The following is an 18,590-nucleotide window of genomic DNA, read 5'->3' as shown; positions in this document are numbered from 1 at the left end:
TCCTTCTCCCACCCCTTGCACTATACACAGCCTAAGACTCACAAGACCTTGGTAATGTCAATGGGATTTTCTTCTAAACTTCTTTCTTCGGTCAGCTAACTCTCATGCTATACCACAACCTGCCTCTCAGAGCCCCAACACATTTCAAAAGTGGTTTGCCTTAGTGGATTTGGAGAGGGGGCGATTTCGCTTTGTTTCGAAAAACACAAATTTAAACTGCCTTGGACACGCAGAATTCACTGCACACTTCTTTGCATCCTGGCTCTTGAATTCTGTGCTAAAAACCCACCAAATTGGACAAATGCAGAAGTCTGATAGTTCCACGCATATCCTACACTGGAAACCTGAGTTTGTCAGAAGTTGATACTCAGCAGTACAGATTTCCTGTTTTTGACAAAAAAGTCATTGATTTTTTTTTTAAATCCACCATGCTTTCCATTTGCACCCTGCTCCACCCACCAGTTCTGGCAGCTCCTGTTGCATGTTTTCCTTTCTTCGTGTGTATTCTTAAACACCACCATGTTTCTGTTCCTCCTACAGCTGAGGAGAAAGGCTCATTCCAGAGAGAGTAAACGAAACCGAATCATGACAAGGAAACTGAAGAGTGGCCTTTGAAAAGAGAATCAAAGGAAAATCATAGACTGTGCCCATGATCTCTTCTGCTACTGTAACGGCTTCAGGCCCATTTCAGGACAAGAGGCCAGAGGTCGTATGAATGTGAGAGAAAAGTAGTTCCATGCTCTGGGAGATTCCACTCCATCACAGAAGACGGGGTGGGAAATGGGGTGTGCATGTTGAGTTATCCAATATTTTTACTCAGAGTAAACCTACTGAAATTAATGGACCTAACTCAGCCATGTTTATTAATTTATTTGGTCTACTCTGAGTAAAAACGTAGTTGACTACCAGCCCCAGACAGCAAGTTTTAAAGTGACAAGGGTTCTGTTGAGATCTTCAGTAGAGTGTCATGCATGAGTTGGGCTGAGCAGCTGCAGGTATCCTCCTTCCCCCTCATTTCCCTACCAGCTTTCACCTTACAACTGGTTTCCCCCAGCATTTACAAACCAACACCTTCTCGAGACTCTCCTTTTCAAAAACAAAGTGAGTCACCCAATCGAGTATGGAGGTCCTCAGACCCAGTGAAACGTTAGAATGGCGCCACACTGAAGAACAGCAGGGGAAAATCTGCACATATTTTGATAGAAACTGAAACTGTAGGTAACTTTTTAAAAAACCCAGTTCTTTGAAAGTGGAATTCCCGGTGGTATTTCCCACGCTCAACTGCAAAATGGCATTAGCTACTTATAAGGGGCATAATAAAACCCTTAATATTAAAAAACAATCTCTAAGAAAATCTACCTGTTTAACTGAACCTGCTGTTAGTCACCCTGAGCAACTCTGGAAGGGTAGGGCAGAACATTCTGGTACATAGCTGTCAACTTTTGCCTTTTCTTGTGAGGAATCCTATTCGGAATAAGGGAATTTCCCTTTAAAAAAGGGAAAAGTTGACAGCTATGCTCTGGTAAGCAGTGGACTAAGTTGCAACTAAGATTGGGGAGCAATCACACTCCTCAATTGGCACAGCATAATGTGAACAGGTGGTCTTCCGCCCCACTACAAGAATCTGGGTAAAGATACAGGTGAGCTTTTACTAACAATGATGTTGGTGCTACTGACTAGCATTATTTACAGCATCATTGCTGTGCAGCTTGATCCTCTGCTTGCTTACACTGAACTCAGCAGTGTAAGTCACTTTGGGTTGGACAAGATAAAGCAAATAGCAAATGTAATAAGTAACAGTAACAACAACAACAACAACAACAACAACCCAACTTCAAAGCACACATACAAGTTGATTACAACACAACACAACACCAACTCCAAAGCACACATACAAGTTGATTCCCTGCTCTGGAATCAACCTTTCAACCTTTTAAAGTTGTGTAGACCGTTGAATTGACTAAGCAGCTGAGTTATGTTTTTGGGTACATGGGCAATGTTGGCTGCATTTTTGTTTGGAATTCCCATGAGGAATATATAACTAATACATACCTCATCTGTTTTGAAAGCATAAATTTGGCCAAGCCCAAGCAGTAACCTTGCAGCTCCTCTGTTCCTTGCATAAACCCCACCAAAGGAACATGGGTCGGGATACATGCCAGGCAGCATGTGATGGAGAATCAGACAAAGGCAGTAACAGGACAAGGAAAGCCTGCTAGCAGAGCCTGGCATCACACACTCATGGCAACCAAGTATGAGAGATTTTGCAGATTCACTGAAAGAGCCCTGCTGGATCGCAGCAAGAGCCTATAGAGTTTAGCATTCCATTTTTCACAGTGGTCTGCCAGATGCCTCTGGGAAATCTGCAAGCAGGACAGGAGGGCAAATAGTCCTCCTCTCCTGCTGTTGTTCCCCTGCGACTGGTATTCAGTGACCAGTCTGAACCTGGAGGCAGAATATGGCCATCATGACGAGTAGCCACTGATACTCTTATCCTGAAACAGCTCCTCGGCTATAAACGTTTTCTTTAAGTCCAGAGTAAGTTTTCTGCCCTCAGTGTATCCCAACACTTGTTTCAGACAAGCTACTAAACTTGTTCCACATATTTAATATGATGGCTCTTCATACTTTACCTCGGTAAACCCCACAGCAGTCCTGTGAGATAAAGACACTTAAAGGTAAAGGTAAAGGGACCCCTGACCATTAGGTCCAGTTGCAGATGACTCTGGGGTTGCAGCGCTCATCTCGCTCTATAGGCTGAGGGGGCCGGTGCTTGTCCGCAGACAGCTTCTGGGTCATGTGGCCGGAGCGGTACCTATTTATCTACTTGCACTTGACGTGCTTTTGAACTGCTAGGTGGGCAGGAGCTGGGACCGAACAACGGGAGCTCACCCCATCACGAGGATTCAAACCGCCGACCTTCTGATCTGCAAGCCCTAGGCTCAGTGGTTTAGACCACAGCGCCACCCGCTGTGTGTAAGTAAGACACTTACTGCCCCCATATTACACAGACTGGAGGTGGGGGGAGGGAAGTGTGTCTAAGGAACCATCACAATTTTGTTACTTTGCCACAAACACAAAGAATTGCAATCAATGCTCTGCCAGTGGAACTCAATTCGCGCAACAGGACTTCTCCTCTCCCTCCTCCTCCTGTGTGCCAACAAAAATCTGATCTGAAGGGTCCCCCAATCCTCTAGGGTTGACTGAGGTATACAGTGGGGGGGGGAGGAGGGGAAAGTTTCATTCTGCAAGCAGAAGTCTCTTGTGCGAGTGGAACAGACACAAGAGCATTAGATGATCTCCCTCAACAGTGTCAACCATCTGAAGGACCACCTTGCCATTAGGAGAGCAGAAGAGAAACAGCTTGCTACCCTTCAGCTGTCAGTGGTGGTCCCTCCTTCTGGGAGGGCCATCCTGCTTTGGGGGGAGTAGGAAGGGAAGGAAATGGCCTGGTGTTCACCTCCCAGTGGGACTCACCTCCCTCCTCTCTCACCCCAGGGCTTCTATAGAACCATCTTATGATTACAGCTTTGTCTAAAGAAACATAATGTCCCCCCCCCATTTTAGTGCAACTTAAAAGAACCAAAAAACCAGTGAGCTGTAGTCAGCCAACTCCTACTTAGATTAGATGCGCTGAAATCAATGAACTTGTGTCCATTAACTTCAATGAATAGTACGAGCATGGCATACCACCCAAAGCTTACTGGCGTATTCTTATGAAAACCACTTGGGGGGGGTCTGCTTGAAAAGTGGCATATAAATACCCTAAATAAATGGCCATAGCGAATCCACAATGGGGGTGAGGCTTCAGAGATCACTCTCTTAAATCACACTAGAACCTAGATCTCCCCAGCTCTCGGTTCTGTGCCAGCACATCAACTTCCTCTTTTCATTTAATCTCATTTCCAAAGAAAGGACAAGAGAAACCACAGAGCCTGTTGTGAAGACTGTGCCTCTGGTGGTTGTTCCTTTAAAAAGGAAAAAAAAAACGAGCGCAATAGAAGGGTGGAAGTGACGGCAAAACTGTCAATGGAAACAGTCAAGTTAAATGAGAACACTTTGTACCGTAGCAATGGATGGATGCAAGAATATGATGGCATGTCCCATCCTGTTACTTGTTTCCAGCTGGAGCCTCAAGAATACTTCTAGCATAACACTGGTGGTGCTGGCTTTCCAATTGTCCGTCCTAAGGGAGACCTGAATGCCAAATGTAGAAGGCTCTGTTGTTATATTGTGAGATGATCTGAGGACCCTTTAAGCAGGATATTATTTGCTTTATAAAATAAATAAGATTGAGAAGAGATTGTAGGAAGTATGGGGCTCAGGGATCCATCTTGGGACCATTCCATGCACTGCATGGAGCCAAAACTGAATTATTTTTTAAAAGAACATTTATAAACCACTCAGTATTTTTTGTGTGTGTGCACATGCACACAGTTTTTTTCTGGGGAACTCAAGGGTACTCACTACTGGCACCTTTTGTCCCACAAATATTAAAAGTGTGGCACTTACTGTAACTACTCTGAACATGGTGCCTTATTTTCCTTAAAAAAGCACTGTATATATGTGTGTGTGCGATGAATACACAAGGACAATGAACTGCAGCCCATCATGACTCCCCAGTGATAGTGTTGGTATCTATGATCGTCATACTCTAAAAAGTACACTTAAAAAAACTTAGGCCGCAATCCTATGCACTCTTACATGAGAAGAATCTCATTGTGCTCAAGTAGACATGTACAGATTTGCATTTCATTTATTCTTGATTCTGCTTCTAAATCAGAGGTTTCCCAAGACATACAGGTATACACCTCAAAAACATGATGTGCAAAATAGTTATAGGAGCACAGAAGTCCCCAGTTCTGAAGCAGTGTCAAAAACCCATTTGGGTTGCCATGTTTTCAAACAGACACTGTTAAGTACATATTCAAGATTTCACTGAATGCCTAAGGACGAAGCATGCCAGAAAAAGAAAACCAAGGCCAGATCAAAGAAGCGACTTAGTTAAATGTGTTGTAAACTTCGTACAGGGAAATCCCATTGGTGATAAATGGGACCCACAGCGCCATCTGCTTGTCACAGTGTTATAATGCGTACCAAGGGCTTTATCTTTACGAATGTAGCTGAGTCCCAAGATTCTCAGAAAGCCAACTACAGCGTCAGAATCCAGAATCTTTGTTAGTGTATGCTGATGATATGTTGAATACGAACAGTACAGAGCACATGAGGAGTAAACAGGCTCTGCCCAGATGAGCAGAATGGACAGATAAGAAAGGGAGAAGTAGTGAACACACTGACCTAAGCTATCCACCAGGGTTTTCAGAACAAAGTCCTAAACTCCACATCCAGGTTAATTCCTAACACATCCAAAGCAGAATTACATGGGACACAGTGGGAAGGCCAAGAGTGAGGGGAAAGCAAAGTTGAGGGAAACCAGAACTGAGAGTATGGGCATTGGCAAGAGTACAGACTCCAAAATATAGTGGCTAGTAACACAAAACAGATAACACTTATCTGGTGGGGGCAGAAAACCAAATGGACCCAGAGGCTTCCTAGAATTTTGAACCCTCCTGTCCTAGCACTGTGAAGATCCAACCACACACGATACTAAGGTGGGACAGGGGACCATGAAAGGCTATTCTTTTACAATACTAATTATGTGGAGTCCAAGACAATACTATTTTTTGCGGAGTTTACAATACTAATTTTGTGGGCTGAGGTACTACACAAGACACAAAAAGCTTCCTTACAAATAAATAAATGAAAATTGCAGGTTCTCTGCAGGCTCAAGTCTCATCCAATATATTACATTTCATCCTTGCATGATCCATTGATAGAACTGCAGGACCAAAAATATAGCTATCCCCATACAGTTACCAGATGGTACAGGATGCCATCTTTGTGCAAACTGTATTGGCGCAATACAGTTGAGTCCAACAAGTCAGCAAGTTTCACCCCCAAGGTGAAACTTGTACAGTGGAGAATAGCTGCCTAGGTAAAGGTAAAGGGACCCCTGACCGTTAGGTCCAGTCACGGACGACTCTGGGGTTGTGGTGCTCATCTTGCTTTATTGGCCGAGGGATCTGGCGTACAGCTTCCGGGTCATGTGGCCAGCATGACTAAGCCGCTTCTGGTGAACCAGAGCAGCGCATGGAAACGCCGTTTACCTTCCAGCCAGAGTGGTACCTATTTATCTACTTGCACTTTGATGTGCTTTCGAACTGCTAGGTTGGCAGGAGCAGGGACCGAGCAACGGGAGCTCACCCTGTTGCGGGGATTCGAACCGCCGACCTTCTGATTGGCAAGTCCTAGGGCTCAGTGGTTTAGCCTAGTGCTCAGCTTAATGTGAACGAGTGACTGTGAATGTACTGGTACACAGTGAGAAATCACAACACACCTGGCTCTTCTTCTGCTGCTACTGAGTTACCAGGAGCCAAGCCACAGTCCAAAAATGGGTGTATGGCTTATCTTCCCCAAACAAACCACTAGGACAGTAAGACAAGAACAAACCTGGGCTTCAGCTCATGGGGCATGTTTGGAGAGAATGAGGTCCACTTGCACAACTGGAATTCCCTCCTATCCTCCTCCATGCCCCCTAAACCTGTTCTAGGGGGTTCTACCACCCTGAATAGTTTTAGGGGGGTATGGGGGAGAAGTCCCATTGCTCAGGCAGATCTCGTTCTGTGCATGCAATAACTTAGATGAATCCCGCCCATGGCTTCTTTGGAATGAGGCAACCCATGAGCCCAGGTTCAGAGGCAATACTAAATCGAAGCCATGGCTTAGTTCACAGTAGCACAGTAGTAGTGGAGAAGTGAAGTGGCAAAGGCTTTTCTCACTGTGCACCATCATATTTGCTCATCCACACTAAGTCATGATTAAGCTCAGAATTACATGCAAAGCAGACCATTCTTTATTCAGTATTTCGTGGTAACCTTTGGAAATAGGAAGAGGTAAACAAGGAAGCATTACTGATGCAAATACAGATTTGGAAATTATGTAGAATGAACAGGATACCTCAAGCACTACAATTAAGGAAACAAAGTTCAGTAGGACCAAGTGCAAGGCGACAGAAGGGACTAAGGGCAAGTATTTTGTCTGGGGACAAAAAAAGGAGGACAGACATTACAGGACCTTTAATTCATAAGACAAGGAAGAGCTGCAGCAGTGGGGTAGCTGCAAACACAATTCTCATGTACACTAGGCAAAGTTTCCCTGGTAAATATAAGGTAATATTTAATTATAGTTTATGCAACACACTGGTTTTTGCAATAGCATCCAGTATTGGTCACTTTGACTCACAAATTCATTCATTCATTCAAATCAGACCAAGTAGAAGGAAGGACAGCAAGAATGGCTGAAGAAAATAACTACTCGCACATGGCCAGGTGGGAGAAAGCCTGATGGCTTTAGTAAGACAAGTAGATGGCAGGTCCCTCACACCCCGTCCCCCATCCTAAATTGGTTTAGGGCAAGAGTGTAACAACTCCCCATGTTTGGGATCGGAACGATTTATCATTATTATGCTGTGACTATCCAGGAAAAAATTATGGTGATGGTGGAAAACTTGCTTGACATTAGCACTGTATGTAAAGCAATGAAAAAGGAAGATTACTATTGAGAATTATTACAAAAAGATGGGAAGTTTAAACAACAAATGCCAAGTTATTAATTAAAAAATCCTATATATGCCCTCATTTGGCACACTGCAATCCTCTGGTTACACCACTTACAAGACATCACTCACCACAGAGGTAACAGAAAATGACAACTAAAATCATTGAGAGAAGGCGGTGGCAAACTTTCCTATGAAGAAAGGCTTAAGAGCTATTTAAGTTTACAAAAGTCAATGAATGACAAAGGCTTTGTAAAATTATGAATTTTGTGAAGAAGGAAGAAAGATAAATTATTTTCTTGATATATCAACATTCCCGTGTCCTTATTGGGAAGGCACTTGAAGGTTGCTGAACAGCACAAGCCAAAAGGGTCTTATTGTGCTCATGTCTGGTTTGTGGACTTCCCAGTGGCATCTTGTCGATCACTGTGATAACAGCATGCTGGATTAGAGGGGCCTTCAGTGTGATGTACCAAGGCTTTTATGATGTTCTATGTTCTGGCATGGGCTCTGCTTCATCTAGATGTGATGGGTTGTGTGTAAATAATAATCACCATCATATTACCTGTCCTTTACCAGAAGCCCCCAGGGCAGGTTACAAAATTCTAAAATACAGCATTAAAAACAATTTAAACCATGTGGCAGATGGGATGGGAAATAATCAGCAGTATTGACACACATGGATTAATCTGCTTTGGTGAAGACATCGGACTTTGATTACTTTCAGATCTATTCCAGCACTGTGATTCTATGGATATTGCTAAATCAACTGCAGCAAAACCCCACTGGCTTCACTGCAAATTAAGTGTGATGAAGCATGGCAAACACCAAGCTCATTTACACCTTTATGGGATTTATGGGTGTGTACACATTCTTTTTGTCATTTTTTGCACAGCTCTCCCACCACCAACACTCACTCCTTGCACACATACAATACTCTCAAAAGTCAGTGGACTTCAAGCCAGCTCCAGGCCATTTATACACAGCTCTATTTCTCTTAAAAATGCTGTGTCACAGGACAATTTGCAGAGTCATGTTTTCTCCAAGAGCTGTGGCCTGCTGAGTCAGTAAAGCAGGGTGTGTTGACACAAGGTTTCTATGCCAAAGAAATGGGGTGTTCTCTATCGGCAGCTGGAGGTGGAAGGTAAACCGCAAAACTTATGCTGACCCCTGCAGGGCATAGCTGAGCATAACTATCTACTTAGAAAGCAAATCCTGCAAGAAAATTAGAAGAAAGTCTGAAGTAGAAACAAACTAGCCAGGAGTTTAAAAGTTAGAGCTCCTTAGGCTCACACAAAATGGCCTGTGCTATTCCTGACAATTCCCTAATCTCTCATGTTCCATTCACAAGCTTCTTTTAAAACTCCTGCCTTTTTCAAAAGCTACTTGCCATGAAGCACAAGTGTGGTGGGGTATAGATGAGATGTGTTGTGCAAACCTTCATCTCCCCTAAAGGCTATACAGTACAGGCAGCACAGGAGATACCAGAACAATCCAAGCATATTCAGCAACAATACCCACAATAGCATGATTTACTTCAGTGACCAAACTCGGGTGGTTTTCTGGACTCCCAAACTTTGGTGCAAAGATAATAATTTACTGCAAGTTTAGCTGTTGTTTCTGGAGGAAAAGATGCTTCATATTTCCACCAAGTGAAAATCCACCATCTTTGGTGGGGGCAAACCCAGAACAGCTGTGCTGAGACACCCCACCCCACTTAAGGTGCAGGAAGACATCGCGAAAGGAAGAACTGCAAACATCCGTAAGTTTTAATTTACAAAACAGCAGCAGCAGCAGCAACTGAAAACCTGAATGCACAAATATAAACTATTTCACCTGTAACAGGAAGATTTGTAAGGGAAGAATTCAAAGTAGTGATATCCCCTCTCCTCCACCTTCATGCGGTTCTGGGGGTTCTCTCAAAGTTCAATCCAGCCCCTAATCAGCAAGCTCCCTAGGAATACTTTTTGGATGCAAATCTTTCCCATGTGGACTCCCTACTTCATTGTGAGATAGGCAGTTATGACCTTTATGTTTCTTGAAATGTCTTTGCTTCTTCTTTCACAAATGTTAAGAATGCTTCAGTTTCAATTTGAAAATCAACAGAATACATTAAAAAAAAATAAAAATGTTTTGGTTTCAAGATGACTCAAGCTCCCTTTAGACCTCATGTGAGTAGCAGAGGAGGTTTCACAAGTTCATCTGCAGTGCTGTAGTCAATGTGGGAGGGGTCCATTACACAGGATTTCAATGTTCCCACTGTGTTCTCCAATGCCGGCTGGGTGATGAATATGTGGTCGTGACCTGCACAACCATTCCTGGATTTTTTTGTTTGGATCTGGAATTGTAGGGAAGATGGAGGTTTGGACAGTGCACCCTCTTTCCAGCATTCCTAACCACTGGCCTTGTCAGTTGATGCCAATGGGAGTTGGGAGTCCCACAAATCTGGAGGGCCATAGGCTTTTCATTCCTGTTTTACACATTACAGTAGCACAGTGGGTAAAAAGGGAAAGGACCCCTGGATGGTTAAGTCCAGTCAAATTCAAATACTGGGTGTGGCACTCATCTCCACTTTCTGGCCGAGGGAGTTGGCGTTTGTCCACAGACGGCTTTTCCGGGTCATGTGGCCAGCACGACTAAACCACTTCTGGAGCACCGTGACAAGAGCCAGAGTGCACAGAAACACTGTTTACCTTCCCGACGCAGCAGTACCTACTTATCTACTTGCGTTGGTGTGCTTTCAAACTGCTAGGTTAGCAGGAGCTGGAACAGAGCAACAGAAGCTCACCCCGTTGCACAGATTTTAGCTGCCAACCTTACGATCGGCAAGCCCAAGAGCTCAGTGGTTTAGACCACAGTGCCACCCACATCCCCTAGCACAGTAGGACAAACTTATGGGAAATGAAGTAGTGCTATAGTATCCACAGAGCACTCAGTAAATGGGTAATAATAATAATAATAATAATAATATATAATAATAATAATTTATTATTTATACCCCGCCCATCTGGCCGGGTCTCCCCAGCCACTCTGGGCGGCCTCCAACAAATATTAAAATACAATACAGAGTCACAAATTAAAAACTTCCCTAAACAGGGCTGCCTTTAGGTGTTTTCTGAATGGGTATTATTAATGTTTGAAGTCTGACTGCCCTTATGACCAAGTAGGAATTAGCTCCCCCTCCGTCACACTGGTAATAGCTGGGAGGGGGTGTTGACCCTTCTTTTGCAATACCCAACTTGGCTCACTTGCACAAATCACCTGGAGTTGTTTGGGTTTTTTGTTTTGCCGCCTGTCTCCTTTGGGGGATAATCCATAGCTCTAGGGCAGAGTGCATACTCTGAATGGAGAGGTTCCAGGTTCAATCTGTAGCATCTCCAATTATAAAGGAAGTCAGGTAGCAGGAAGACCTCAGCTTGAGACTCTGGGAGATGATTGACAGAGTAGGCAATGCTGGCCAATGCAAACCAAACCAATGGCTTGATAGTAGAAAGCAGGTAGGTGAATGGGTGCCCTGGTCCCGTTTTGCGGCACAGCACTGAATTAATGGCCAGTTGACCCCCTTCCAACACTACGGCTATAATATACAAACATATGTCAAGTGCCTGAAGGGTGCAACTGGTGTGGAACATGACAACTGACAAGTGCTCCCGAGCACCTGTTGCGGCAGCATCTGTTAAATCTGAATTTTCTAACCTGGGGTGGCTAACCTGCAGCCCTCCAGATGTTTTGGACTACAACTCCCACAATCCCTGCCCACATGCTTCATACACAATACCATTAGGAGGGTGGCATGGAGTGAAACATTCTTGCTAGTTGCTCCCCAGCTTTGGGATCCCTCTCCCTATAAAGCAGTCTTCTTCCCCCACATGATGCCCTAGAGGTTATGAACATATTATTATTATTATTATTATATTATTATTATTATTATTATTATTATTATTTTCCATAAACCATCAATACACTAATGGTGCTATATTTTTTTGAAAAATGTAAGGAGAAGGGCTCCAATTACTTGACATATTTCTCCTTGCTCTTCATGGAGGCAGGCACAACCTCTTCTAGGTACAGATGAGGTTTTACTGAGAAAACTCAGATCCATGAGCTGCAAAGTGGTCAGAGCCCTCACCACTGCTATCTAGCAGGAAATGTCTTCTGGAGTCTACTTCTTGTAAGAGAGGCTGGGTCAGCGTCTTTTCTCGAAAGTGCATGTCAGCTGCGGGGAAGACACTGAAATGTTTCCTCTCCACACAAGAGGAGTCCCCAGAATAGAAATTTCAAATTTCTACAAGAGCTGTGCTATGTATTCCAAGAGGGCTGCTTCAGAAACCATTTCAGATTTGTCTTAAGAATAGGAGATTCATTAATCCCTTTTTTGTAAACAACATACTATCTAGGTATATGACCATTTATAGAGTAACACGGACCAAGCGACACACTGCTGCCTGGATGAGCTTATTGTTTACATTTCAAGTGCAGGGATGGAGAGACCAAAAAGAAAGATGACAAGAACAAAGCTGTTAGCAGAAGAATGTACCGTATTTTTCCATGTACTGTATAAGACAATGTTTATGCTAATTTTTTTAAGTCAAAAAATGGGGTTTGTCTTTACAGTGGTACCTCTGGTTACGTACTTAATTCATTCCAGACGTCCGTTCTTAACCTGAAACTGTTCTGAACTCGAAGCACCACTTTAGCTAATGGGACCTCCCGCTGCCGCTGCACTGCCAGAGCACAATTTCTGTTCTTAACCTGAAGCGTTATTTCTGGGTTTAGTGGAGTATGTAACCCGAAGCGTATGTAACCCGAGTTACCTGTACAGGGATGATTAATGCACAGGGGTTAGGGCGGTCTGGGCCCAGGTTCTGGCATGAATGGCTCGGGCTCAGGTTGAGTTATGGCGTGAGTGGCCCAGACGGCCTGGGCTTGGTGTGGCGGATCAGGGGTGGGTGGGTGAGAGCTTGTGATCACCCAAAAAAACCTCAACAACTTTGCCCAACTTCCCTGACTGCTGCTGATGTTTAAATAGGTAAAGGTACCCCTGACCATTAGGTCCAGTCACGGACGACTCTGGGGTTGCGGCACTCATCTCGCTCTATAAGCCGAGGGAGCTGGCGTTTGCCCAGACAGCTTCCGGTCATGTGGCCAGCATGACAAAGCTGCTTCTGGCGAACCAGAGCAGCGCACGGAAACGCCGTTTACCTTCCCACTGGAGCGGTACCTATTTATCTACTTGCACTTTGACATGCTTTCGAACTGCTAGGTGGGCAGGAGCAGAGACTGAACAATGGGAGCTCACCCCGTTGTGGGGATTCGAACCGCCGAACGTCTGATCGGCAAGCCCTAGGCTCTGTGGTTTAGACCACAGCGCCACCCACGTCCCTTGATGTTTAAATATACGGTACTAAATAAACCAGTGCTTTAAATATTTAAGAAAATATCAAAGTTGTTCTGTTTGAAGTTTAAAATATTGATTTCTTAATTTGGGGTTCAAAAAAATAGGGGTCGTCTTATATACAGGGGCATCTTAACATTGAAAAATATGGCATATAATGCTGTTGCATGTACTTAGGGTTAGTTTCTGAAGGGGTGAGGATTAAGGTAGAATTCAATGCTCTCTTCCAAATATTCCTCTGTGCAAGTATTGCAGCTTGTCAGATGGAATACTTCCCCTCTCCTCTGAACTCACACTGTTCTGGCGGTACTCCTGACACACCCCCAAGCCAATTTCAGGGGTTGAGGAGGGAGAAGAGGGAAGAAAGCCCCATTGCACAAACAGAAGCCCTTGTTCAGGGCTTTTGCTGATGAGGCTCATTAGGTGAATCCCACTCTAAAGGTTAGAAAAGGTGGACTTTCAGGAGAGACCTGCAAAAGGAAGGTACTTTGTGACGGTGTTCCAGACACAAGGAACAACAAAGGAAAAGGAGTAGCTTTGCTGAAAGGAGCAGGAGGCCTTCAGGCAATTGTGGGAGACAGGAGGTTATGGAAAAGAGCATATTGTCCAACAAGAGTGGTGAATTATTTTGGCAGCAGAAATCTGGACAGAGGCAAGAGGAATAAGTTAAGACACAGGAAGGCCAGAGAGAGCAAAGTTGCAAGCGCCAATAAGGAAGGTGACCGGAGAATGAACTAGAGCTTTAGTCAAGAGGGTGGAGATCGAGAAGAGTATAATTTTCACAATGCCGCCCAGGCAAAACTGATAAGGTTGGATGACAGATTCAATATGGGGTAGCAAATGTACATGGAGTAAGCTAATGCTTCTTGCCAAATCAACAGGATCAAGGGATAAAGAACAATCAATGAGAGGATAGCCTGGGAAGAAAGTTGAGAAGCTGAGTTTTGAACATACTGAGTTTGAGAGAGCGGTAGGACAATCAGATAGGCAGGATCAGAGGGAACGGGAAAGCTCTCAAGTGGAGACGTAGACCAAGGGGTCATGTTTTAAATGAGCCTTCCCCAACCTGGTTCCTTCTAGATGCTGTGGCTAACTGTCAAGTAGGGCTGGGTTATATATGCTATATCGTCCAAAACCAGTTTGAAGTCTCGATCATGGTATCAGTTTCATAATTTTTGACCTGGCAATATATCACAAATCATGGTGTGTGTGTGTGTGTGTGTGTGTATGCGCGCGCGTGTGTGTATGCAAAAATCACAATGTGGGAAAAACAATGAAGCCAGCCAATGCCTCTACATAGCTCCATCCTTAATTCAAACATTGTGATATTTGATACTGTATGTTACAATGTTTAGCTGGTGATATATCACAATGCTGAAAACCAGATATCACTCAGCCCTACACCCAAGGATGGTGGGAGGTGCAAACCAAACATCTGGAGGGCACCAACTTGAGAAAGGCTGCTTTAATTGGTGATACTTTATTTCAGCTTACTGCTTCCAAAATTCTGTTTGTTTGTTTTTTTGCTGATGGAAGAGTGAGCTTCAACTCAGAAGGCACTGGCACAACTATTTCAGTAATATATTCAGTTTTGTACCTTATGACCATTACAACAGGTTGCATCCAACTAAGTCATACTCAAGAGTAGACCCACTGAAATCAGTGGATGTAAAATTAATCAAGACCATAAATTTTAATGGAGTGAATCCAATGCTGTTGATGCACAAGCAGAACAGACTTCCACTAGTACAAAGAGCCTCCAGCCGGCTCTCTTCTCCCCTCCAGTCCTATGTTCACACACAAAATCAGCTCTAAGGGGTTGGGGAACCTCCTGGAACAGACTCTGCAGGCACATCAGGGAGAAGCTCAACTGTGCAAGTGGAAGTCTGCTTGCGTAATGGTAGATTCCCCAATGGGTCAACTCTGACTGTAACTTAGCTTGCTACAACCCTACTTTTATTTTCACTAATGGGCAACACCCTTTGTTGTGCTATGCATGCAGTGATAAGAGAGCTCATTTCTCCTCTTTGCCCAGTACTCATGAGACAGCACAAAAAGGAGCGTGCAAGGAAAAAATTATAATGACACCATTAACTCTGCCCTCACTGGTGCATTCTTGGGTCCCAGTTCCACTTCCTGCCTCTGGCTAGTAGAAGACCTCCTGCTCAGTCTGAAAATACCGTAAACTGAGATGGAAAAAAATGAAGCAGGGAAAAGGAGTGTAAAGGGAAGCAGCAACCAGGTCAAACAAATGGTAGCATCCTTGGGAGGCAGAGCACTGTTTCCTGCCATATTCAGCAATGAAGGTGCCAATGGGTCCCCATGTCTGATCATCTTATTTATGCCTACTGGGCACTGAGATTTGTCCTCCCACTGCAGGCAACCCAATATTAGTCAACAAGTACTAAATATTACAGCAAAGTCAATGATCAAATCTAAATACTGGTATCTGGTGTCAGAGTAAACTATACCCAATATTCTGCAAATATGCATCTTAACATTTGCAGGGCTTTGAGGAGAACTTTTGAGGACGGGGATTTGTTTCAGCTCTAGTGCCGCCTGCTGTCCAATCTCTAAAAGGAAGACCCGTCAGCAGGCAGGACTTACCCACAGCCCGGAACAAGCAGGCCCCATCTTCCATCTGTTTTATGATGAACCCTTTCTCTCTCTCAGCGCCTTCTCGAACCTGTGTTCCTGCTGGTGACAGGAGGGGCAGATGTCAGCAAGTTAGACGGCAACCCCATCCCCCAAACCGAAAGGGTGACATAACCTACTCTTTCTCCAGTTCCCCACATGGCAGCCCAAACACGGGGCACCACCTTTAAAATCCACAACCGGAATAGAAGGGTTACCCCCATGCATGGCTCCACTGTGCCCCCTAGAGGCTGATTCTGAAAAGAGATGGCCATTATTATAGCCCCTGGGCTTATCGATGAAGACACACAGGATTCCAACAGTGACCCAACCATGGCAGTTCTAATGCGGGATGATACTGGACCCATTCCCAGCAACTTCTGCAAGCTCATTTGGCACAAGGCTCTCATACTGAGAAATATACATTTGGCAACATGTCCATAATATGTGCAAATGCTGTGTGTTTTAAAGGGACATTACAACGTCATGTTTGGTTACACAAATGCCCCTTCCACATTTCCATACTCAAGATGCCCCACCAGCTATGATCCAATCTCAGTGCTCTTCACCAAAAATCTATCGACTGCAAGAGTAAGGAAAATACATTATTTTAATATCTCACCCCAGTTTTGTTACTGTTTGCTTTGAAAATTAATAAAAATCCATTTAAAATCCCAATGAGGGTCTTCCTCACAGTGCCAGACAGGAAGCAGTATTTGTGCAAAGTGCTTCATTACTGAATCAAGATTAAAGATATTTAATTACCCACTACAAAGCTTTAAAGACTTCGCCTTACAGTATAAAAGTTGTAAGTTTTACGATTACTCCTAAAGGAACCTATGTCCCAAGATATGTTGAGCTGTAATAAATATTAAAAGCACTCTTTCAGAACTGGTTTCTCTCTTTTTTGGCATTCTATTAGGTCAGAGCTGACTGTATGTACCGGTAAACAGCAGGCAAGCAGCTGCATTTAGCCAGGAGGGAAAATCTAGAATTCTGCATTACAACCAATACTCCAAGAATGCTGGGCAAGAACTACTTATTTCAATGAGCTGGCTCAGGAAAAACATCCTAGTGGACCACTGAATCTTAGAAGGCTTAATACTCCCCTTCAAAAACTTACACTAGAACAGCTCAGAACTTGTCAGAACTTCCAAAGAAAGTATACATGTGTTTTCTGGCTCAATGATTGTGCTGCCATCTTCTGGCAACAAGTGGACACGCATGCCCTAGGCTGCCAAGCTGTTCTTCCAGAGTTCCCCTTCTTAGCAAAGCTCAGACTTCCTTGTCCCTATTATCACATTTTCTACACATAAATTGAGTAACTGGTGTGAGGAAACCACCATTAGATCTGTGGTATTTGGGGTTCTGGAAAAGACAAGGAACATGTGCTTGTGATGCTCTTTCAGGGTGGATTTGATTTAAATCAAAAAATCCACCCTGAGCCTTACTGACTAGTGATTTAAATCAGTTTGATTTAAATCAAACCCACCCTGTCTCTTCCAAACATTTTGTACAGGGCAGGCAATATTTGGTCATCTGGATCACTTGACAGTATCCAGAAATCAAAGAGCAAGGGAACAAAAGAGCCTCAAGCACAACAAACTCCCCATGAATTTCACAGACAGGTAATGTAAAGCAGACAAGCATTTTCACCTTATTACAATGGAGGCTGGAGACAGTGTTTTGACTCAGACTGCTTGTGACTTTGTGGATGAGACTAATTATGAACTAAAAATGTCCAAGCTCATAGCTTACTCTATTAACTGCTGCACTAGCAGTCCGGGTCTAACCCCCTCCCCCAACTCCACACACACAAACAAACACCCCATACAACCTATACAATGCAAAATCTTAGTGAGTAGATTTATTAAACGATTCATAAATAATTTCAGGGCAACATTGTCTTGCATAAATAGAAGCTGTCTATTGTCCCAGTACCCGTAATACACTTTTGTATCTTGGGGGGGGGGGGCTACAACTGCTTTAGCTCGTTTTTCATACCAACCACCACTCTGGAAATTTTCACAATGACACTTTTATAACCAGTGTTCATAATTGCCAGGTGCCAGTGCATTTTGTACCTTGCTATCTTTCACTTGCGACCAAGTGAAGAAGTCTGGCACTAGGATGGTGCCTGATGTCTCCATCTGAGGGGCATGTCTGGGATCCTTGGATCTTGCCTGTTTTCACAACACCCTAACAGCACATCCCTTAGTCAAAAAAATAAAAAAATTCCTTCCAGTAGCACCTTAGAGACAACTAAGTTTGTTCTTGGTATGAGCTTTCGTGTGCATGCACACTTCTTCAGATGCACATCCCTTAGAATTCTATCCATGATATCTGCACAAGCAGAACAAATTTCAGGAACCAAAAATTGCATTGAAAAATACAACTTTCAAGCCATCTGGCCCCAAAATAGCAACTAGACCAGAATGTGTAGTTGGCAACTGTAACCCGGTTTAAGGAGCCATTTGGTGCCTAGATTATACATCTAAGTTTCTAATACTGTTTACAACCTATGTTACTGCCTAGAAAACTGGGTTGAGCCATAAGCAGCATATTTTAATTGGTTTTAAAAATACACACATGCAAACTACCCTGAGATCATTTATAGGGCTTAAAAATTGAATAAATAAACCATTTCAGAATTCTGACATACTGGTATAGGCTATTTCACAACCTGCACAGAGAAATGTTGCTACTTTCAGACAGGGTAATGAAAGATGCAGCTCAACAGGTTGCAATACAGCATGCCCATTACATGCCCATGAAAATCGCTGAAAATTTTCAAATTTAATTACCCCAATTACAGGAACTAAAGCATACTTTTAAAAAACAAGAAAAGAAAATAAACTTCATTTAACAGAACTAAATCTCTGTCTCTTCACAACTATGAGGGCTGAATGAGGTTTTCTTTTTTTCCTTCCAGTGAAAGTTCAGATT

At 43.6% G+C, this 18,590-nt stretch overlaps 1 protein-coding gene across 3 annotated transcripts in view; it reads right to left on the bottom strand.

Annotated features, from left to right (window-relative positions):
• The window catches only part of OTUD5 (OTU deubiquitinase 5), a 44,231-nt gene that overhangs the window by 18,211 nt on the left and 7,430 nt on the right, over positions 1-18,590 (bottom strand). Inside the window, exon 2 of one of the 3 annotated variants that reach the window (XM_033172956.1) lies at positions 15,618-15,704. The exons of 1 other annotated variant lie outside the window; for it this stretch is intronic. In XM_033172956.1, coding sequence (XP_033028847.1) covers positions 15,618-15,651 — 34 coding nt within the window. In that variant the 5' untranslated portion in view covers positions 15,652-15,704. Of the gene's footprint in view, positions 1-15,617; positions 15,708-18,590 lie in introns of all 3 variants that reach the window. One more of the 3 variants, XM_033172955.1, reaches the window with a different exon arrangement.

This window comes from Lacerta agilis, chromosome 16 (assembly GCF_009819535.1).
Source record: "Lacerta agilis isolate rLacAgi1 chromosome 16, rLacAgi1.pri, whole genome shotgun sequence".
NCBI lineage: Eukaryota > Metazoa > Chordata > Lepidosauria > Squamata > Lacertidae > Lacerta > Lacerta agilis.
Note: the sequence above shows the minus strand (reverse complement) of the source record. Positions and strands in the feature narration are given on the sequence as shown.